Source organism: Durio zibethinus, chromosome 12 (genome assembly GCF_047325235.1).
Source record: "Durio zibethinus cultivar Kanyao isolate XHJ-2024 chromosome 12, ASM4732523v1, whole genome shotgun sequence".
Lineage (NCBI taxonomy): Eukaryota > Viridiplantae > Streptophyta > Magnoliopsida > Malvales > Malvaceae > Durio > Durio zibethinus.
The window spans coordinates 4287030-4310753 of record NC_143173.1 but is presented as its reverse complement, the minus strand read 5'-3'; the positions used below and the strand labels follow the sequence as shown (position 1 = coordinate 4310753).

General features: G+C 31.8%; 1 protein-coding gene and 1 non-coding gene across 2 annotated transcripts; one reads left to right on the top strand and one right to left on the bottom strand.

Annotated features, from left to right (window-relative positions):
- Window positions 1-693: 693 nt before the first annotated feature.
- Window positions 694-19442, top strand: LOC111296769 (acetylajmalan esterase 2-like). The gene is made up of 5 exons (XM_022891210.2): window positions 694-1110; window positions 18089-18301; window positions 18379-18527; window positions 18614-18887; window positions 18977-19442. Exons 1-5 carry the CDS (start codon window positions 822-824, stop codon window positions 19216-19218), a joined length of 1167 nt encoding a protein of 388 aa, XP_022746945.2. The 5' UTR covers window positions 694-821; the 3' UTR covers window positions 19219-19442.
- A 908-nt stretch (window positions 19443-20350) lies between these two features.
- On the bottom strand, window positions 20351-20424 carry TRNAT-AGU (transfer RNA threonine (anticodon AGU)). Its single transcript has one exon. It is a non-coding gene; the product is annotated as a tRNA-Thr (tRNA).
- Window positions 20425-23724: the final 3300 nt, after the last annotated feature.

Genomic DNA, 23724 nt, shown 5'->3' with positions numbered 1-23724 from the left:
GAATTAAAGTAAAAAGATTGAATTTCAAAATATGAAAGAATACATGGATCTCTAGTATAATTTGACCTTAAGATTTTATTAATTTGTGAAAGATAATACTTATTAAGTTGTATTTATTCATAAAAATTCAATGAATTTATTTAATAATTTTAAAAAAATTATTTTCATTAAAATTAGTTTATACTTTATATTTTTCTATAAAATGAAGCATCGTTATTTTATAAATTATTTATTCAATATTAAATTATTTTAGATATTTTATATTATAATTTTTTTCATATAATATCAAACTATTAAAAATTACTAATAATTTATAATATTACATTAAACATAATAATCTAAATTTACCAATGTTCAAATTACTTTAATAGTTTTATTACCATTATAATCAAACCGCCACCATAATTAAAAAACATACCAATAGCTAAGCTACCTCAGTTGGTGAAGCAAGCCGGCACTAAGAATCGGAAAATTTCTTTAATTTCGTTGAAAAAACGCCTATTTTTTAAATTCAGTTTGTTGAGTCCGATAACGACTGGATTTTTCTATATATTATTTTTGGGTTACGGTGAAAGACAATGACTTAATCAAAGAAACTAATTTTCTATCAAGCAAATTATTGAACATCCTTTTATTACATACTTAAAAGCTTTTCTCATCTCCTATATAAAAAATAAATAAATGCATTAATTGTTGTATTAAATTTTTAATTTTTTAACAAATTATTTAATTTATTACGGGGTTGCCTTGTGTTAGTTGTACAAACCCCAAGTTTTTCCTCTCAGAAATTGTTGAATAACCCAGTGATATTTTCTGCATATATGGCTTCTAGTATTCTTTCTCTCAAGAAATGGCTACCACCCAGATTTGTTTTCTCTCTGGTTCTTGTCATTAGCTCTTTCTTGAGCGTTATTTCAAGCGCTTATCCAAATATTCTTAGTACTTGCAAGTTTGATGCCATATATCAGCTGGGGGATTCGATATCAGATACCGGTAATTTTATTCAAGAGAACCCTTCATCTGTGTTTTCAAGGTTACCCTATGGCGAAACCTTCTTCAAGAAGGCTACTGGTAGATGCTCCGATGGCTTGTTAATGATTGATTATCTAGGTAAAAAAAGAAATCTTTTCCTATGTTTATTATTCTTTTTCCATGTGCTCGATTTTTTTTTATATAATATATACGATTATGCTCTGCTATTTCATTGAAAGATTTTAGACCAATAGTCGGTTGAAGTTGGTAGTTGGTAAACTGGTGGGTGAGACTCATAGGCAAATCATGGATGGGATTTGTGAAAAAACTGAGTATATAGGATATTTCTCTTTTAAATTATACAAATATCTTAGATTTATATACAGCTAATAAGAAGGTAAATTAGGAAATTAATCTTTTTAAATTGATCCCTATAATTAAAAGATTGTTTATCCTAATTTTTTGTTTTTAATTCTAGAGATACAAATACTTAATTCTAGGGATGCATATTACAGCATAATATTAGGGATAAGATTGCAAGTAACTGTAATTAAGTGTTTTCCCACACTCCTGCTTAAGCTGGTGAATATGTGTTTTTCATTCCTAACTTGAAAATAATTTCTTGAAATGTTGCATTGCTGAGATCTTTAGTTAATACATCTGCAAGTTGACCATTTGTTGATACATATGATGTGCAAATTAACCCACTGTCTAGTTTCTCTTTTGTGATGTGCCGGTCTACTTCTATTGTTTTGTTCTGTCATATTGCACATGATTGTGTGCAATGTTTATTGTAGACATGTTATCATAGTAGAGTCTTATTGATCCATCTCACTTCATTTTTAAGTCTTTTAAGATAATCTTTAACCATAGTAGTTCACAAATTTCTTGAGCTATTGCTCTAAACACTGCTTCGGCACTTGATCTTGCCACCACATTCTGTTTTTTAGTCCTCAAAGTCACAAGATTACCACTAGAAAAGTGTAGGGGCCTGAGGTTGATCTTCTATCAGTTACCGAACTTGTATAATTAGCATCTATATATGTCTCTAAAACCAACCCCGAATATATTTTAAACAAGATACATTTTCCATGATTGGCCTTTAAATTGTGTAGTCCATGGTAGACAACCTGTAGGTGCACTTCTTTATGACTATGCATAAATTGACTTATCACACCTACAATATATGCTATATCAGGTCTAGTATGTGAGAAATAAATGAGTCTTCCAACTAATCTCCGGTACATCTCTCTATTTACAACTGCATCTTTATTAGCTTCTTTAAGTTTATGATTTGGATCTATAAGGGTATTTGATGGTTTACATACGAGCTTCCCAATTCCCTTCAAAAGATCCATTACATATTTCTATTGTGAGATAAAAATATCATGTCGTGAGTGAGCTACTTTAATTCCTAGAAAGTACTTCAATCTCCTAGGAAGTACTTCAATCTTCTTAGCTTTTTTATCTCAAATTCTCTTGCCAAACATTATTTTAAAAATTCTTTCTTTTTCATCATCTCTTATTATAATTGTATCATCAACATAAACTAATAGAACTGTGACTCTCCCTGAATCTAAGTGCTTGATAAACTGTGTGTGATCTTCTTGACTTTGTTTATATCCCATTGCTAGCATCAGTTTGGTAAATCTCTTGAACCAAACCCTAGGAGACTGTTTAGGGCCATATAAAACCTTTTTCAGCTTGTATATTTTGTTTGCTTCTAGATGACCTCCAAATCTAGATGGAACCTTCATATATATTTTTTCTTCCAAATCACTATGTAGAAAAGTATTTTTTACATCAAATTGTTGAAGATGTCAACTGTAATTTGCAACCAAAGACAACAAAATCCTAAATGTATTCATCTTGGAAACTGGAGCAAAATTTTTTTGATAATCCATTCCATAAGTTTGAGTGTAGCCTTAGCCACTAACTTGGTTTTATACCTTTCAGTAGTACCATCCGCCTTTTATTTTACAGTGAAAACCCATTTACACTCAATTGGATTTTTTCTTTAAGCAACTCTATCAATTCTCATGTCTTCTTTTTCTCTAAGGCTTCCATTCTAATTTTCATGGCCTGCTTCTATTTCTCACTGAATAATGCTTCGAATAATGTAGTTGGAATAGAAATAGTGTTTAGGCCATAAGAAAAATTTTATGAGATGGTGAGAATTTTTCAATTGACAAAAAATTATAGATTGGGTATAGTGGATGCTTAGTACTTTCTCTGGTTCCTTTCCTAATGGCAATAGGTAAATCATAATCACTAGTTTTTAGTTTTAAGAGATTCATTCTCATTCTGAGAAATAAAGTTAAAGACTGTAGTTACCTCATTTCGAGAGTTAGGATTAGGTTTTTGGACTTGCACCAGTTCTGGAGTTGAAACTTTCCATCATAAGTACACCTATAATTTTTTCATAGAATCAATAATAGTATTATCCTTAGTCATAGCTTTTATGTTTGAAATGGGTTTAGACTTAGATTTAATGTTTGACTTGGACTCGAAAGAAATGGGTTTAGACTTAGAATAATTAATAGGTGAAAATGTTAGAGAGGAGGAGAACAAGTCAAACAAAAAGATGTCTTTATCCTTATCTTACATGAATGAAGTCTCCCCCTAAAAATATGGTTGAGTAAAAAATGGTTTACTTTTTTCAAAAGTGACATCGGTAGGCACATAATTTTTTGGTAGGAGGATGATAGCACTTATACCCTTTTTGAGTTGATGAATACCCTACAAAAATACACTTAATTGCTCTTGGATCTCACTTCCACTATTATGATTTTGAACATGAACAAATGATGTACAAGCAAATATCTTAGGTGTGAGATTGTTTGTGGTATTAAAATTGGGATAAAATTGTGAGAGGAGTTCCATAAGAGTTTTAAATCCCAAAACCCTTAAGGGTAACCCATTTATAATGTGTGTGGCAATGAGAACAACTTCCTCCAGTAGGATTTGGATACATTTGTTTACAAAAGTAAGGTTCGGGTTGTAGCTAGTAAATAGCTGTTTTTTCTCTCTGCCATTCTATTCTGTTGTGGAGTATTAACTAAAGATGACTCATGAATAATTCTCTCTTTTTGAAAATAGGTAGATAGATTTTGGTTGAAATAGTCTCTATCATTATCAGACCTAAATTTCTTGATTTTCACTTCAAATTGATTTTGGATCATGTTTGAAAGCTTAAAAACACACTATTCATATCTGATTTAAATTTAATTAAAAAAAATCTAAGAAACCCTGACATAATCATCTATGAAAGAAAAAATCGTTTTACACCAAAAATATTAAGAATTGTAGAGGTACCCCATATGTCATTATAAATCAAGTAAAAAAGAGTAGAACTTCTTTCATTGCTAATTGAAAAAGACACACTTCTATGTTTTGCAAGTTCACAAGCCTCATGATGAAAATTTTTTGACATTTAATTTTTTAAACAAAGAAGGAAACATGTTTTTCAAAGTTCCAACAGAAGGATATCCAAAACGAAAATGATAAAGTCAGATTTTGTCTTTATTGAGAGATATTTCAGAAAGAAATAACAAATGTAAACTATTTTTTATATTACTTGTGGTCTTTGATGTCTTAAGATAGTATATTCCATCTTTCTCCTTAGTAAGCCTAATCCTCTTTCTCGAACTCTGATCTTGAAATTCATATTATGAGGGATAAAAAGTTTTTGTATAGATATCAGATTTATAGATAATCTAAGAACATGAAAAATATTTTTAAGAACAAACTAGAGATTAATTTGAACATTTCTTAATCCTACCCCTATAGTAAGTGAACCATCTGTAATAACAATTTTCTTCTTACTAGGACATATTGTATATGTACTAAACTTCTGTAAGAAATGTGTCATGTGGTTTGTGGCTCTTGAGTCAATGACTTAAGAACTCGTAATATATTTAACCAAGATATTTAGTCCATGAGAATTAGAAGCTTTACCTGAACTAAAGACTTTACCTGACGAACATACCCTAGTAGGCTTTTCAAAGGTTTTCAATAGGCTTCTCAATTTCTTAATCTTTTTTCTGTCTACCTCTTCTTCTTGTCGAGACTTTTGTAGTACTCCGATGGTCTGATAGTTGTCACTTCTTCAAATCAGATAATAGTGGTAAATTCTTGTATCTTTAGCATGGTTATCTTTTTCAAGACTAAAATGAGTCTTGATAGTAAAAGTTTCACCAGAGACGATTCTAGGAAATGAAGGCTAAAGAATGAAAAAATAAGACTATGAAAGACTTAATAGGATTTGGCTATGAAGGCTTGAAATTGAATTTAGCAATAAAAGTTGAAAATTTTTTCTTCCCAAGAAGAGCTTAAAGCTCTATTACCATGTAAAAAAATTGAAAGCATATAGAAAACTTCTCTATTGAATTGTACAAGTACCTTAGGTTTATATATAGTTAGAAAATTAAATTTTTCTAAAATTGATCCTTATAATTGAGGCTTGTTTATCCTAATTTTTTATAGATATAAATACTTAATTTTAGGGATATAGATTACAACATACTTAATTCTAGGGATGAGATTACAACCAGCTTATTTAAGTGTTTTCCCACAAGATTCTCTTGGTTAATGAAATTATTCATAGTATGAAAAAGAAGATGTGGAATAGGGGTAGGATTGTGCTCAAATTGGACTTTGAGAAGGCATATGAGTGCTTGGATTAAAGCTTCTTTCTATTTGTGATGGAGCATATGGGTTTTGCTTAAAGATGGAGAAAATAGATATTGGAGTGTATTTCGGCTGTTAGAGTATCAATTCTTGTTAATGAATATCCAACTATTGAATTCACTATTGGAAGAGGTATTCGCTTAGGAGATCCTCTATCACCTTTCATGTTTATATTTGTTGTTGAAACACTTTATTTGATGTTGGTTATGGCTAAAGAATTGGACATGTTCAAAGTATTGTGGTGGCATCTTCTGGGTTGAGTATTTTGCATTTAGAGTTTGATGATGATCATGATATTTTTATTTTTATGGATGCTGGAGTTCAATAGGCTCTTAACATTAGTAGACTTGTTAGATGTTTTGAGTTGATTTTGGGGTAGAAAATTAACTTAGGTAGGATTGAGGTGTTTTTTATGGGAATTGATGATGATGTTGGAGCAGATATTGCTGAGGTTTTTTAGTATGAAAGTGGTTCTATTCCTTTTATGTATCTTGGTGTCTCGTTAGTAGCAAATCCTAAGAGATTGAGTACTTGGGAACTGTGATCTCTAGTGTTAGAGAAAGACTTGCACTGTGGCAAAGAAAATACTTATCTTTTGGAGGAAGGGCAACACTCATTAACTTGTTACAAACTCTTTTACCAATCTACTATTTATATGTTTTTCAAGTGCCAAAAGGTGTGATTAGAAAATTAGAATGACTATAGGTAAGATTGTTTCTATGCGATGGCAGATGCAGGAAAAGGAAAATTGCTAAAATTAGGTGGGAAGTAGTGTGCAAACCGAAAATCTTTGGGGGTTTGGGTATTTCTAACTTGGCTAAAAAGAATGTTGCTCTGCTGGGAAAATGGTGGGGCTATGGGGTTGATAGAGGTGCCTTGTGTAGAAGACTAATTTCTGAAGGTATGGGGATAGGGACTTAATTTGGCTACTTTTGGAAAGTCACAAGGAAAAAATGTCATGTATGGACGAATATAGCGTCTGTAAAAAATACTGTGTCATAACGTCTACGTTCGGAGATCCATCGCTAGACATTAATTTGAATGAGTCGCCACCAACCTTTTTTATCTAGGTGCGATTGGGCACCTAAAGAATCTATCCTTTCAAGGAACACCTAAGTTTAAGGGTACCTAAAAGAATAGGTTCGGGTCTACTAACCAAAACAGGGTTTGAGAGTTCAGTTACATGTGAGAAAGATTATAGCACCTTCACAATGCCCATCAAAAGATGGTACTAGCTTAATTTTATGTTATCCAATAAGCCTTAAAAATTTACCAAATAATTAATTAATTATTAGAAATTATTCCTAATTGACTCTAATACTTATAGTAAAAAATTAAAAAAATTCTCTCACCTCAAGAGTATGCAAGAAAACTATTGTTTTACTTGCAGAGGCTCTGTCGTCGGATTATTTAACATTAAAAAAAATTCAAGAAAATAAAAAGAAAGAAAAAAAATGATTGCTTTTGTACAGGAAAAATTGATACTTTCAACTTTTTTTCAAAATATTTTTTTGAAAACTTTAATTTCGAGGAAAATTGAAACTTTTAATTTTTCCTCAAAAACCCATTTTTGAAAACTTATTTTTAAGAAAAATTGATACTTTCAATTTTTTCTCAAAAATTCACCTTTGAGAACTTGTTTCTAAGAAAAATTAATACTTTCAACTTTTCCTCAAACATTCATTTTTGAAAACTTATTTTTAAGGAGAATTGATACTTTCAACTTTTCTCCAAAAATATTTTTTTTTAGCAAGCTTATTTTCAAGAAAAATTGATACTTTCAACTTTTCCTCAAAAATATTTTTTTTTGAAAGCTTATTTTCAAGGAAAATTGATACTTTCAACTTCTCCTCAAAAATATATTTTTTTGAAAGCTTATTTAAAGAAAATAATAAAATAAAATGAAAATGAAAATAAAAATAAAGAAAAATAAAATAAAAATAAAAAATATTAAACAATTCTAATCTAATCAATAAATAATAATAGTAATAAATATATATATAAATAAAATAAAAAATGAAAAAAAACTGAAAATGGCTCGGCTTGAGGAAAAAAATAGCTTGGAGACTCGACTCGGGAGTGTCGGCTCGCTCGACTAACGGCTCGAAGACGCGGGTCGGATCTTGACAAAACGCGCGGATCCTCTGGGTTTACTAACGTAAAAACGACGTCGTTTTCATTGGGTATAAAAGGCTAATCCCTTTGTTTTTTCAACAGACCAAGCCTTCCCTCTCTCTCTTTTCCCTTCTTTTCCTCGTCTTCTCTCTAAAACGTAAAGAAATCCGATGAAATTCTCGTCGGATTTTGAAAATTTTTGTCAAAATCTGAATTTTTCGTCGAAAGTTCATCAAAAAACTGATAGGTTTCTAAAAAAGTCACCGAAAACTGGAAAGTTGGTCGAAAAATTCAAACTTGGTCGAAAAATTCAATCGAAATCTGAAAATTTTTCAGAAATTTCTAAAAAAAAATTCGCCAAAAAATTCTAAAAAATTCTCACCAATTCCTAGAGCTGTTCCAACGCACTCAAACTTTTTTTTAGCTTCTGTTTCTTCTCTGTGTCTGTGTTTCTCTGTGTGTTTTTTTCTGTTCTTTCAGCACCTATTTATAGGGATTGATCAGAAGAGTTTCTGATCAGTCTCAACTCTTTCTGGGATTTGGATTCAATCTTTGAATCCAATCCCAACTCTGTCAATTCTCAAATCACAGCCAAATTTATTCCAATTTTTTTATCCTAATCTTAACTGAAAATTAATCAAAATAAAAAGATAAATATATTAATAGATAACAAAAAAATAATTAGATAAATAAAAGAAATAGATAAATAATAATAATAATAATAAATAATAAAAGTAGATAAATAATAAAAATATTAATAGATAAAAAAATAAAAATAAAAATATATATGAAAGTAAAAATAAAAGCCCATTGGGGCCAGCTAATTGGATCCTAAATGGGTCCAATGGCCTTAGACCTAAATCCTATTGGACCAGGCCTAATGGGCTTGGATCCGGACTAAATAGGGTATCTACAGCTGCCTCTCTTTGCACATTTTTTACGAAGCAAGAATTGTGCAAAGACTTCGACACCCATTCAAGACTCAACTTGACACCTTTTTTTTGTTTTGTTTTTTTTTTGTTAGAATTTTGATCAAAGCTCTTCTAAGCAGAGGCTTAACAACTTTGAGAAACATAAACAAAGCTCCTCTAATCAGAGGCTCAATGACTTTTGAAAAATAAACAAGGCTCCTCTAATTAGAGGTTCAACGACTTTTAAAAAATCAACAAGGCTCATCTAATCAGAAGTTCAACAATTTTGGAAAAATAAATGACTCCTCTAATCAGAGGCTCAACAACTTTGAAAAAATAAATGACTCCTCTAATCAGAGGCTCAACAACTTTGAAAAGCAAATGGCTCCTCTAATCAGAGGCTTAACTTTTGAAAAGTAAATTGCTCCTCTAAATAGAGGCACCACAACTTTGAAAAGTAAATTGCTTTTCTAAACAGAGGCACCACATTTTGAAAAGTAAATTGCTCATTGACAATCATGTCCAAAGGAGTTATAGATCGTGATTGAAGAAATTTTGTAATGGGAATTCAAAGATTCACAATTTGAGTTCAACATTCATAGGTTCAGATTCACAAAAACCTTCCAACTTCGTAAAAATTTACTGAAATTTGATTCTCAAAATTTCAGTTTTGTTCAAATTTGTAAGATCTCAAGATTTGCATTTGCAACTGACAAGACTCGTATCAAAGATCCTCATTTGAATTTTGGAGGCTCACATCTAAAAGTTCAAGGCTTTTTAAAGGTTCGCATTTGGCAAGCTTGGGATTCACATCCAAAAATTCAAAGCTTCTCATTTGAGTTCAAAGGCTCAGCAATAAAACTTAGAGTTTCACATCTAAGTTCAAAGATTCTCATTTAAAAAATTTAGAGATTCAAATCTAAAAAATTGAAGCTTTGTATTTTGGAGATTCACATCCAAAAGTTTAAAACTTTTCATTCTAGTTCGAAGATTCACATTCGACGAACTTTAGGGTTTCACTCCTCAAATATTCTTATTTTGAAACTCAAAGATTCTCATTTGAGTTCTAAAAAATTCTCATCAAAATATTCATATTTTTTTTCAAGTGACTCAAAAATTTGCATGAATGAATGTTATGACCAAAAATGTAAATGCCTTCTTAATGATGCAAATACGATAACCTATATTCTCATAGTGCCATGCATGTCCAAACAAAGTTTAATTCATCGAATTATGTGCATGTATTATTCAAGCAATAATGCCCCCATGATGCATGTAATGCAGACGTCTATGTCACAAAATTTTAAATAATTATGGTAATATGGCTCTCAAAACTCTACCATTTCGCATGTCTTCTTTGTTCAGTTTCTCAATACGTTGGAATAAGTTTCATCAATCAATCATCACTTGACCACCATTCATGGACTTTTTAGCACTAACAAATTTAAGAACAAGTTTCATCCACCATCATTAGGTCATTACTCATAGGTGTCTCAGCATTAACCATTCCAAAATAAACTTTGTCCACTGATTATTTTTATCATTCAATCATAGCTTACAAGTCATATCGATCAATTCATCCTTGTACTCATCACTTGGTTATACCACTTTTCAAGATTTACCCCATCTTCATTTTATTGTCCAATCCATCATCATATTCTCTATTTGGTCACATCATATATCCTTTCAAATCATCTCTTTTAGGTTTCTACCATTTCTTCATTTTGTTACCACCATCATCTTAAATTTTTTTTAAAAGAATGCAAGATTTTTTTATGCACATTGTCATTGATTCATCATCATTTCAATTCTTGACAATTATAATACACTCATACATTTTTTTTATTTATTCTAAGGATGTAACAATAAGAGAACATAAGGTGAATTATGGTAAAGATAATCACTGAAGATCTATTTTGGTACAAAACAAATGAGAAAGGAAATAAATTGGATACATGTCATTAGGATGAATGGTATGTCCAAACGATGAAGATTCAGACAATTCTCAACATTAATCTAGGATTTTTTTTAAAAAACTCATTCCATTTACTGTTGAAGTCATTTTGAGCTTGACGGACTTTATTTCATATTTGAGGGATCTTCAGATATCTTTGATCTTCCATCTATGTGAACCATTTGACTTGGATCTTTTTCTACCAAAATCATCCTTTCAGGTGTTCAATTTGAATCTCTTTTTCCATTTTCTCATTTTTTTCTTCTTTCTTTCTTTTTTTTTTCTTTTTTTTTCTTTTTTTTATCATCTTTTTTTTTCTCATTTTTCATCCATTGTTGATATCTTTCACACATCAAACTTTAGAGTAATATAGCATGATTCCATTGTTTCATCATGAGCATGTCTTTGCCCAATATATGATCATTTAATTTGAGCATTCACACTTAATCCAAATGGACATTTTAAGTTATAATGTAAGTCAAGGTGAGGGGTCATAAAAGAAATGGATATAATAGGCTCAAAACATGTATTAAAAAGGTTCAAAACCAAAGGATCATTTGATGCAACTTGGCATTTTACCTCCACATCATTTCACTATTTTTTCTTTCCTCACACAAAGGATTCTAATTACTTTACCCCAAATCATGTGTGGCATTTATTTTTTCTTTTGCTTTTCTTTCTCTTTTCATCTTTGAGATCTTTTGTGATATTTTTTTTTCAAAAATTATCCTCCGGTGTAAAGGGTGATTTTTGGTTGGGGTTCTTCAGAATCATAATAGGCTCAAAGGGGTAACAATAAATAGTTTTTCGAATGGTAAAAGAAAGATGGCCATTTTTCATCTCAATTATGAATACCTTTCTTGAACATCATCTATTGAACAAAGCTCATGAACCTGTATAAAAGATTGCACATCTTTAAGATATATCTATTTTACCTCTAGTAACAGCTTACTTTTTTACTCAAATCATCTCCTCATATTAATATGGATGATTTTTCAAAATTAAATTCCAAAATTATTGTTATCATTGTCTTAAATATTTATCATCTAAAATTTGAGAATGGAAATGAAAAGTTATGAAATGCGACAAAACACGGAACAATGATTGGGTGAAAAGAAAAAAAATATAATGAAATGCATTAAATTACCTTTTATTGAAATGATAACAAATGAAATCCTACTGCCTAAAAGAAACCTAACATTACTCTAAAAGAAATCTTAAAATGATAAAAAAAATCTTTCAACCAGCCTTATCTCTATTCTCCAAAATTGTCCCCCGATGCAATCAAGTGAAGAATCTTTATTGACATCTTACCCCTTAATTTATTGTGACTCTCCGGACCTTTTTTGACCAATGTGTTTTTTTATTTTTACTCAGAGCATTAACATTATGATTAGGTGTTGTTGCTTTTCCTTGATCAAAACTTATCATTCCATCATTGATCAACCGTTGCACCTTATGCTTTAAAGCAGTGTAATTTTCAGTAGAATGACCAGCAATTTCATAGTGATAATCGCAGTAGATTGTAGGATCATACCACTTAAGATAAGGTGGCTTAAGTGGCTCCACATGGTTGGGGGCAATCAAATAGCTATTATAGAATTTTCAATATAACTCCATATAAGTCATGGGGATTGGATCAAATATAAGTTTTTCTCAAGTAATCCGTTGCTCTCGTGAACCACTTACTGGATTAGTATAGTGAATTTGGGCTCTTACAAGAGTTTGAATGTTAAGGCTATATGTAAGATCTTGAGGGCTAAAAATTGATCGGTATGTGGATGAATAAGGTGGTTGTGGAGCTAGCTGGTATGGGTAGGATGAGGCATTATTCATAATAGGATAATATGGAGAGTAACCTTGGGGTGGATAGGGTTGATAACCCCTGAATTGTTGTCTATCAAAACTCACAGCTTGAGCTTCAGTTTCTTTTTTTTCTAATGCCTTCTTGGTTTCTCCTCCTTTCAACTTGCCATTTTTTATGGTACTTTCAATAATTCCTCCAGAGATCACCATGTCAGTGAAATTCTTTGTTGCATTCTCTATCATCTTTTCATAATATGGAGACTTCAAAGTGCTGACAAATAATACTGTAGTTTTTTTCTCAGTTAGAAGAGGCTGTACTTGAGAAGCAATATCTTTCCACCTTTGGGCATACTCTTTAAAAGTCTCATTGGCCTTTTTTTTTCAGGTTTTGTAAAGATAAACGATCAAGGGCCAAATCCATGATATGTCGATATTGACTGATAAAATCATGAACCATGTCACTCTAGGAATGGATGCGAGTTCTGTCTAACTGGATATACCACCTAACAGCAGAACCAGTAAGATTGTCTTGAAAAACATGTATTAGTAGCTTTTTGTCATGAGCATGGGCTATCATCTTTCGATAATACATGGTAATATGAGTTTTTGGGCACTTTGTGTCATCATATTTTTTAAATTCTGGTACTTTGAACTTAGGAAGAATAACCACATCAGGAACTAAGCAAAGCCCAGCAGCATTAACTGAACCATAGAAACTAATTCCTTCAACAGCCCGTAGCCTTTGTTCTAGCATATTAATTTTAGAGTTTTCTTGAGTTTTCACTCTTATCTTTTCCTTATCTTTTCCTTTCAGTTCATTTAGATTAGGGATTTGAATTGGTTCAACTACTTTTTCAGTAAAGACATGATTCACATAGCTATGATAATGCCCTGGATTAGAGGCTGATGGTATTCCAGGATATGTAAGATATATGAAATATTATGATGGAACTTCTTGTGTAGACTGAGCTTGAGGTGGACCAAAACCAGGTGGATATAGGGGGTCAGTCATTTCTTGCGATACAGGGCATTGTTGGCTTGTGTTCTCTTCTACTCCTTTCCTCTTATTTAATTTGTTGAGAGCATCCAAAATTTTACTTAACTCATTCTTAATCTTTTCTTGAGCTTTTTCTAGTTCAAATCGATGAGAATTTTTTTGCTTAATTTGTTTAGCTCTAGATCTTGTGTTGTATTGATGGACAGGGTTCTCGTTAGATGGAGCTATCCTTAAACCTTTAGCACCATAATTATGATTAGAAATGCTATGCTATGCTTTATGTATGATACGTTGATGCACGAATGAAATGTACATTTTTATGGATGAAATCTAATATGAAATGGATGCAAATGAGTGTTAAAACATGATCATGAAAATAATGCAGATGCATAAAATCATACAAACAACATAGTTAGTTTCATAGATGAAATGAAAGTGATGTCGATGCATAATGTTACATATGATAATGAAAATGATGCACAAAATCAGACAATCAAAATGATTAGATAAAGATTCTTCTTGTGTCCTAGTTTCAGGGTATACCTATCATTGGGTAGAAATGGCTCTATCTTAGGTTTAGGCACTTCTAAGGTTCACTATATGTGATTCAAGGTTAAAGTCTAAAAGGTTTTCAAATTGCTCTTTACATCATTGTCCATCACAAACTAGTAAGACACCCTAATCCTCACCCATTATAGGCTACAAGCGAAAAAGGTTCAATTTGAATGGGAGTATTTCGCTAGCCATTGCGGAGGCATTAAACCTCATGAAAACAATAGGTACTTTACTCTCTCCTAAAGGGATGGAGCTCAGGCATAGAGCTCATGTTATGCATATGCATATAAATGACATAATTAATAAAGTAAATAAACATGAATGAATAAAAAATCTATACAAAAGGTTCAATTTTATTATGCTTTTGGATAACACAAATTTATTTGCCGCTCTGACTCTCGGACTTCCCCAGCGGAATCGCCAAGCTATCATAACATCTAGATCCGGGGATCTATTGCTAAACATTGACTTGAAGGAGTCGCCACCAATCTTTTTTATCTAAGTGCGATTGGCCACCTAAGGAATCTATCCTTTCAAAGAACACCTAAGTTTAAAGGTTCCTAAAAGAATAGGTTCGGGTCTACTAACCAGAACATAGTTTAAAAGTTCGGTTACGTGTGAGGAAGGTTATAGCAGCCTCACAACGCCCATCAAAAGATGGTACCAGCTTAATTTTGTGTTATCCAATAAGCCTTAAAAATTTATCAAGTAATTAATTATTAGAAATTATTTTCAATTGACTCTAATACTTTTAGTAAAAAATTGAAAAAATTCTCTCACCTCAAGAGTATGCAAGAAAACTACTATTTCACTTGCAAAGACTCTGTCGTCAGATTATTTAACATTAAAAAAAATTCAAGAAAATAAAAGGGAAGAAAAAAAATGATTGCTTTTGTACAGGAAAAATTGATACTTTCAACTTTTCCTCAAAAACCCATTTTTGAAAACTTATTTTTAAGAAAAATTGATACTTTCAATTTTTCCTCAAAAATTCACTTTTGAAAACTTGTTTCTAAGAAAAATTGGTACTTTCAACTTTTCCTCAAAAATCCTTTTTAGAAAGCTTATTTTCAAGAAAAATTGATACTTTCAACTTTTTCTCAAAAATATATTTTTTGAAAGCTTATTTAAAGAAAATAATAAAATAAAATAAAATAAAGAAAAAGAAAAATAAAATAAAAATAAAAAGTATTAAACAACTCTAATCTAATCAATAAATAATAATAATAATAAAATAAATAAATATATATAAAAAAAAAAAAAAATTTGGAAACAGCTCGGCTCGGCTTGAGGAAGAAAAACAGCTTGGAGACTCGACTCGGAGGTGTCGGCTCGACTAATGGTTCGAAGACGTAGGTCACACGTGGGTCAAAAACAGGTTGGTGCTCGGGTCGGATCTTGGCAAAATGCGCAGATCCTCTAGGTTTACTAACTCGAAAACGACGTCGTTTTCACTAGGTATAAAAGGCTAATCCCTCTATTTTTTCAGTAGATCGAGCCTTCTTTCTCTCTCTTCCCTTCTTTTCCTCTGCCTTCTCTCTAAACCGCGAAGAACTCTGGTGAAATTCTCGTTGAATTCTGGAAATTTTCATTAGAATCTGGATTTTTCGCCAGAAATTTATCAAAAAACTGATCGATTTCTGAAAAAGTTATCGAAAATTGGGAAGTTTGTCGAAAAATTCAAACTTGGTCGGAAAAGTAGTCGAAAAATTCAAACCTCGTTGAAAAATTCAACCGAAATCTGAAAATTTTCCAAAAATTTCTAGAAAAAATTCACCAAAAAATTTTAAAAAATTCCTACCGATTCTTAGAGCTGTTCTAACGCATCCAAACCTTTTTTTAGCTTCTGTTTCTTCTCTGTGTCTGTGTTTCTCTATGTGTTTTCTTCTGTTCTTCCAGTACCTATTTATAAAGATTGATCAGAAGAGTTTCTGATCAATCTCAACTCTTTCTGGGTTTTGGATTCAATCTTTAAATCCAATCCCAATTCTTCCAATTCTCAAATCACAGCCAAATTCATTCCAATTTTTTTTATCCTAATCTTAACCGAAAATTAATCAAAATAAAAAGATAAATATATTAATAGATAACAAAAAAAAAATTAGATAAATAAAAGAAATAGATAAATAATAATAATGAAAAATAAAAGCAGATAAATAATAAAAATATTAATAGATAAAAAAATAAAAATAAAAATATGTATGAAAATAAAAATAAAAGTTCATTGGGGCCAGCTAATTGGATCCTAAACCAGGTCCAATGGATTTAAACTCAAATCCTATTAGACCAGGTCCAATGGAGTTGGGTCCAGACTAAATAGAGTGTCTACATACTGCAGGAAAGGACAAATTGATTGGTTATTGGAGATGCCTATGTGTGATTGGTGATGGTTCTATAATATTACTTTTGGCTAGATAAATGGGTGGGGCATAATCCCATTAAGGAGACGTTCTCTCGTTTGTTTTCATTAGCAATGAATAAAGAGAGCCAATTTGCTGATATGGTGAATCAATAGGTGCATGGAATCTTCAATTTAGGAGGCAATTGCAGGAATGGGAAGTGAGTCTTTGAAGGAGCTTTTAAAAGATGTCGAGGAGGTTTTTCTTAATGCCAATAGAAAGGATAGACTTGTATGGTAAGCTGACAATAAAGGCTACTTTTCTGTCTAAGGGCTCAATGCTGCCCTTGACACACAATTAATTCCACAGGTATGGCTTGTTTCTATCTGGAAGTATAAAGTTCTGCCTGAAGTTCAGTGGTTTTTTAGGGAGTGCTATTTTGGATTGTGTGCCCTCAAAAATCAGAATGCTTTTTGAGATCTAGAGGTGTTCCCTTTAATCGAGTATAGTGCCTGTGTGTTTGCTGTGGTTTGATTGATGAGGATTGCTATCGTATTTTATGCTGCTGTGATTGTCCATGGAGTATCTGTTTTTCTGCTTTTAAGTGGTGGGGGCTGGTTTCGGTGATCCCTAATTCTATTAGTGACTTTATTTTACAATGTGAATGTACTCCTTTTTTTGGTTTATTGAAAACGAGATAGCTTTCTGTTTATGGGGCAACTTTCTGGTCTTTATGGATTGCTAGAAATGAGTCTGTTTTTGAGGGAAAAAATGGGAAGGGGAGGAAATACTCTTTTCAAATTGAGGGCAATGTTTTGGGTGAAAGCAATAGAGGGAAGATTGAATTTTGATGAATTTGGTTGGTGGTCTGATCCTAAGATCTTTACTGTTGTTGCTATTTTGTCCAAGCCTAGAACAGGGATTTATTGTTCAAATCCTAAAGGGAATGCTTTGAAGTTTAATGTTGATGGATGGGAAAACCTGGTCCAGCTGGTTGTGGTGGTGTTCTTAAAAATGCTTCAAGAGTTATTCTTGGATTATTTTATAAGCCTATATGCATTAAGGATTCAAATGTTGCAGAACTAATGGCTATTAAGACTGCTTTAAAGGTGTTCTCCAATCTCCATGTATCCTAACGTTAAAAATCTTGTTTTGATTGTTGAATCTGATTCAAAGATTGCTATTTCTTGGGTGTGTAATTTGGAACCAAGGCCTTGGAGTGAATGAAAGACTTTTAATGATATTAACAAGCTTAGAGAAGAGATAGGTTTTTTTGTTTTATTTTAGTCATTCCTTTAGGGAAGCTAATTCTTTTGCTGACTCATTAGCAAAGATGGGTGTGGATCAAGACGAGCTTATAATTTTCATTTGCAATTTTTATATGCTTATGTCTGCTTCTGATCTTGTTTTTTGATACCAGTCTGTTTATGGACTGATTTCATTAATAAAATTTTTATTTTGGCTTAGCAAAAAAAATATATGATTGTTAATTTATTAATCTGTTTCTTTTTTTTAGTACACATGAAGAATTAAGTGAACAGAAAAAAAGAAAAAAGTTCAAACCTTAAATCTTACCATTGAGCCATAATACAAATTCATTGTTATGAGCTGTGAAAATTCAAAATTTTCTTTAGTCATTGGATTAATTGTTAATTGGATGATGATTAATGATTACATCGTATTATTATAGTGGATTTAGTTAAATTTTAACAAGTATACTATTTTATGTTTAATTTGCACATTTGAACAGCACTATCTGCTGAAATTCCTTTTCTTGACGCCTACTTAAGCAAAGATGGATTATTTGATCATGGGGTTAACTTTGCGGTTGCCGGAGCTACTGCCTTGTCGGAGAAAGATCTAACCCGGAAAAACGTTTCCTTTGTGCCTATCAACCGATCTCTAAGTAAACAACTTGACTGGATGTTTAGCTACTTCAATAGAACTTGTCACAGTGACAAAGGTTAGCGTCTCTTCTAACAATGTTCAAGCAATTAACTGTGTTACAAACTAAAAATGTTTTGTGTGATAATTTGACAGATTGTTTCAAGAAAAATGAAAGAGCTTTTTTCATGGTTGGGGAGATTGGAGGAAATGACTATAACTATGCCTTTCTGAAAGGAAAAACCTTAGAGGAGGTTAAGCCATTGGTGCTCGATGTAGTCCAAACCTTAAAATATGCTGTCAAAGTAAGTTTTTCTTAAAGAAACATTTGATTCTATCACTGCTACTCATTGTAACCCTCTTTCTCATACTTTCAATTATTATTGTGTAGAGAGTTATCAGATATGGTGCTACTCGGCTAGTCGTGCCTGGAAACTTCCCCATAGGCTGCTTTCCTGTATATCTCACTAAATTTCAAACAAATGATACTACTGCTTATGATGAACTTCATTGTCTAAAGGAGTTGAATAACTTTTCAATTTATCATAACGATCTTCTCCAACAAGCCATTGATGAGCTAAAAGAAGAACATCCCAACGTGGTCATCGTCTATGGTAACTACTACAATGCATTCCGGTGGATTTTGTCTGAGGCTAATTTGCTTGGTATGTCTAATTTCTTTGCATTCATAATAAGTTTGAGATTGTGACACTAATTGTTATAGTCATGCTTTGAGTTTTTTAAAAATCCTCAGGTTTTGATCCAACATCATTACAAAAAGCTTGTTGTGGGATTGGAGGTGAATACAATTTTGACCTTTCAAGAATGTGTGGAGATCCCGAAGTAACATTATGTTTAAACCCTAATGAACGACTGAGTTGGGATGGAATTCATTTGACACAAAGGGCTTACGAATTAATGGCAACATGGCTCATCCACGACATCTATCCGCAACTTCAATGCGAATACATTGTTTCATACAGTTCTGCTCTCTAGTTTCAGATAGGAACTTGTGTGAAGTTTCTATCATGCATGTCAACAAATTGTTTAATAGAAGGGGATACAAGTAGATAAAAATTGTCATTAATTCATGCTCTACAATTTTCCGTCTTAACATTGGATGTTCATAGAATCCAATGACGGACATCATGCCCTGCATGCTTCACATATCAACAACTTTCAGATTTGATAAATTAAATTGAAAACCTGAAGTTTAGATCGATTGGCTCATGAAGTCACCTTTAAAAAATAATATTGGACAAGTTTGATATTTAAATCTTAGCATCTGTAATTTTTTTTCATCTTCATGATACGGTATCTATTGCATAAAAAAAACTGCAATGGATTCTGTTTTATCCTATGATGTGTACAAATTAGTTATGTATATTTACAATTTTACTTCTATAATGTCACCATCTTTGAGCCCTGTGCTAGGAAATACCGGTTGACCATTAACTAGAACTAGCTTTCCCTCAAGTTCTGCTCTTGTTGAGGCATTTGCAGCAGTGCTGCCAGTTCTCAATCTCATTATGTCACCATGGGGCCAACATATAACGGCAATCACTCCAACGACAACAGAATCAGGGTTGGCACTAGATTTTGGACCACCATCTTATCTTCCGAAACTTGATTCCGAACGTAGTCGCTCTTCCCACAGAAGCATTGCCCGCAACAAACTCACCTGTGTAATTTAAAGCAACTCATAGCAATGCCTACTTTAGTGATGCACTTTAGAAGTGGTAAGATTAATGCGACTAGACCTTGCAGTAATGGTTGTAACAGTCAATTGGGTGTTAGCAGAACTGACAGCCCCATTGACAGTGTCACCAGACCAGAGGCAGCAGCAGGTATGGCTTTAAGGGAAGCGGAAACGGTGGATTTCCTGGGAATACACCTGAACTTAGTAGCAGTTTTTGGGTGGAATTTGTGCAGAAAACGAGGGGAAATTTTGTGTGAAATAAACATTTTCCTGGAATAGATTTGGGGCTGGCAAGAAGAAGAAGAAAAAGAGAGAAATGGCGTGTTAAGATTAAAAAAAAAAAAAAATCAAATGTTTTACATGATTCTGTCGTTGTACTTAAATATTTCGAACAAAAACGGTTGGCTATCAAACAAGAAACGTGTGCTTTGCTCTCGTTGAGAGTCGAACTCAAGACCTCCCGCTTACTAAACGGGTGCTCTAACCAACTGAGCTACGAGAGCTAAGCGATAGTTAAAGTTGAGCAGATTTCTTCTTGTTCTTGTCTTTACAAAACCAAAATTCAACCCAGCGTGGAGAGGTTTGGGTTGAAATCTTTCCAATTTTTTCTGGGGATTGGAAAGTCCATGTTTCAAAAGCTTACTATTGTTAATAAAATAATAAAAAATCAACGACATATAGAAAATTATACAATGTCAATATTGTTATTTTGTTCAAAAATTAAAATATTTTTTTAAGTGAATTTTTGAGTTCGAATGAATAACTCAACTCTTAACATAACAACTTGCTACATGAAATTTTAACTAACCTATTTTTAGTTTAAATCAGTATCAAGAGTGGGTGTCCGATACATGTTTGTACTGCAAAGTTCAAAATGAATGAGCTTTTCATATATAACACACAAAAAGATTTTAACAATTTGGTTTGATCGTTCTTTTATTGTATATCTGAAATATTTGGGCAAAAGATGTTCAATAACACAAAATCTTTGTTAGCAAGCCAATTTTTCTTTTCATTTTTTAGTTTTTACCAGCCAAAATTCTTGAGCAAAAGGCCAAGCTCTCCATTAATATCAGTGTTACTTTATCAAAGATTAAAATGATAACTCATAGATTAAATTTGATTGGACGAACTCTAAATCCTTCAAGTTTGATTGATCAAAATCACGTGTTTTTATCTTAATTTGCTAACTGACTTTATAAATCTTCAATTGATTTATTTAACAACACTTAAAAAAAATAAATTAGTTAGTAAATAAAATAAAAAAAAAATTGCGCGATATATGTCACTTTGTAATTGGAAGAAAATTTTCACTTTCTAGACATGGCGACAAGGAAAAATGTGATTTTTTTCATTGTTTATGGTGTTTGATTTGATCCTTTTGAGGAATATTTTGAAAATAAAATCTTAAATTTATCATAATGAATGGATATAAAATTAGGTTAAAATAATATTTGAAATTGACGATATTTTTTAATGTATTATAAAATAAATTATAATGAAACTTTTAATAATTAATAAGTGATCGGTTCAATTGATTAAAATTCGTATATTTAATAGTACCTCCCAAGTGCTGATCATCAAGAACATAATCTTCTTCGATTCGCTAATAATCATATACGAAGTCAATACCACTTTTTATTAAATGTGATCTGAAAGCACTTCAAGACTAGCCTGATCACCAGCTTCAAGTTCCTCCCTAAATTTCCAACAACTCAGCTAAACGATTTTGGTGTTTTTGGTTTCAGGGATTCCGACAAAATGTTTGCCATGGCTCCACTTTGTGCCTTTGGTCTCGTTCACAATCTCAGCTCCTGGTAAGAAATCAAATGTTTTACCGTTGCTGGCCGAGAGAATGACAATCGATTTTAGCTAGCAACTACTCTTTCGACTACAGTTGGGAGGCACCGTCAATGAAATCTTTGGCCTTGGAGCAAGATGGACATAGTGACAAAGTGGCATATCCTTGGATGGATAATAGTCCGAAATTTTGCCACAATCATATAACACCTGTAGCAGTGAACTCAAATTACAATGAGTTATATACAAAAGTACAAACCAAAAAAAAAAAAAGAAATAATAAAATAAAAGTTTTTCACTTGATGATGAAAATTGATTTGAACCTAATTTAAATATTAATATTAAATCCGATTTAAATAAAAAAGTCGGTTTAATTTAAATATAATATTATGATTTTAAATCGATTTTCAATTTTTTTTATTTTTTGGCACTCTTAGTAAAAATTGCAGTTCTTTTTGGTTGATAATTTTTAGTTTGTTTTTTGTTATTTCCATAAAAATAATATGAAAGCGAGAAATAAAAAAACAATAAATAATTAAAAAATTACCCAAACTGAACTTTCAAAAATTAATAAAAAACAAAAAAAACACCTGTGGAGAAGCAGCTGTTTTTTATTACTCCAAGTGATTGTAAGTTTGCACTAGTACAACAAAGATAGTATTGATTCTGATCCGTTTGAGTATGACGAAGAGCCCTATGTTTCCACGAGAGCTCATATTGACTAATTTTTCAGTAAGTTCTAACTCAATGTTTCTTGTCACGTGATCTTCATTTCCTAAAATATATGATAAATAGATATTGTCAATTTTTATTCATCAAAGAATATATATATATATATATATATATATATATGTCTATATTAAAACTCAGTTTAAACTTGATCGAGCTTTATTTTTAATGCTCAAACTTGGATATGTAATCGAATTTGGTTTCATAAATTCAATAAAATTATACATATAAATATTAAATTTTATGTTTTTGCCATGTATTTATATATATTAAATATTAAATATATTAAAAAAAGCTAAAGTCTACTTGTGAGCATCTTAACTTGAGTGTTAAATAAATTGAGTACAATTCAACTTGTTATTCAAATAGTTAGAGTTGAAACTCAGTTCAATAATAAATGAGTCAAACTCAAATACTTGTCAAATCAAATCCGAATGGTCTACAAAATGCTGGCGAATGGATTAATCACATTATTGTGCTATTATTAGTTTCAGGAATTCCGATCAAGCTTGAGAAATAATCCCGAATCATCCCTTTGGTCTCATTAACAATATACACAGATGGTAGATATTCGAACATCTGATCACTAACAATTGAAAAAATGATGCACAAGGTGAACCAACTAATCTTTTCACCAGGATGAGATGATGCTGATAATGACAAAGCTATTCAATGTCCTTTAATGCCATGCTCAAACCAGATTAAAACCTCACTTCCTGAAACATATTTGCTCGTTATACCGCATTCCTGTAATACCTGATTTTTCAAAATCGTTAGTTACCGTTCATTTGGGAGCTCGATTAGAGGGATTTCACTGCACTGACATGTGTGTCTTATCATTGAACTTCCAAAGGAAATCTAGGTAATATAAGAAAAATATATAAAAATTTAGAGAGAGATTAGAGAAAAGACCTGTCGGGTAGCAACTATTTTTGTGTCTGTGAGGTAGTTAAAATGTTGAACTTTATTGCTTTCAATAAAGTCGATGTTGAATAAGTTTTTGATCTGTTCCACTTCGAAGTTTTCAATTGGTTCCATCTTGAGCACACCTTCAACCTCAATTAGCTTTTCACATCCAAAAATGATACACTTTTTAAAGGAAATTAGGCATGATAGACTTGACAGCCCGATTGTTAATGGAGACAATGCCATATGAAACTCAACCAATGGATTGATTAATATTGGAAGCTTTGGAATCACGTGGAGTTCTGTGCAAGAAGTGAGAAGAAGTTCATCAAGCTTAGAAAGGTTACCAGTGCTCTCAGGCACGCTAC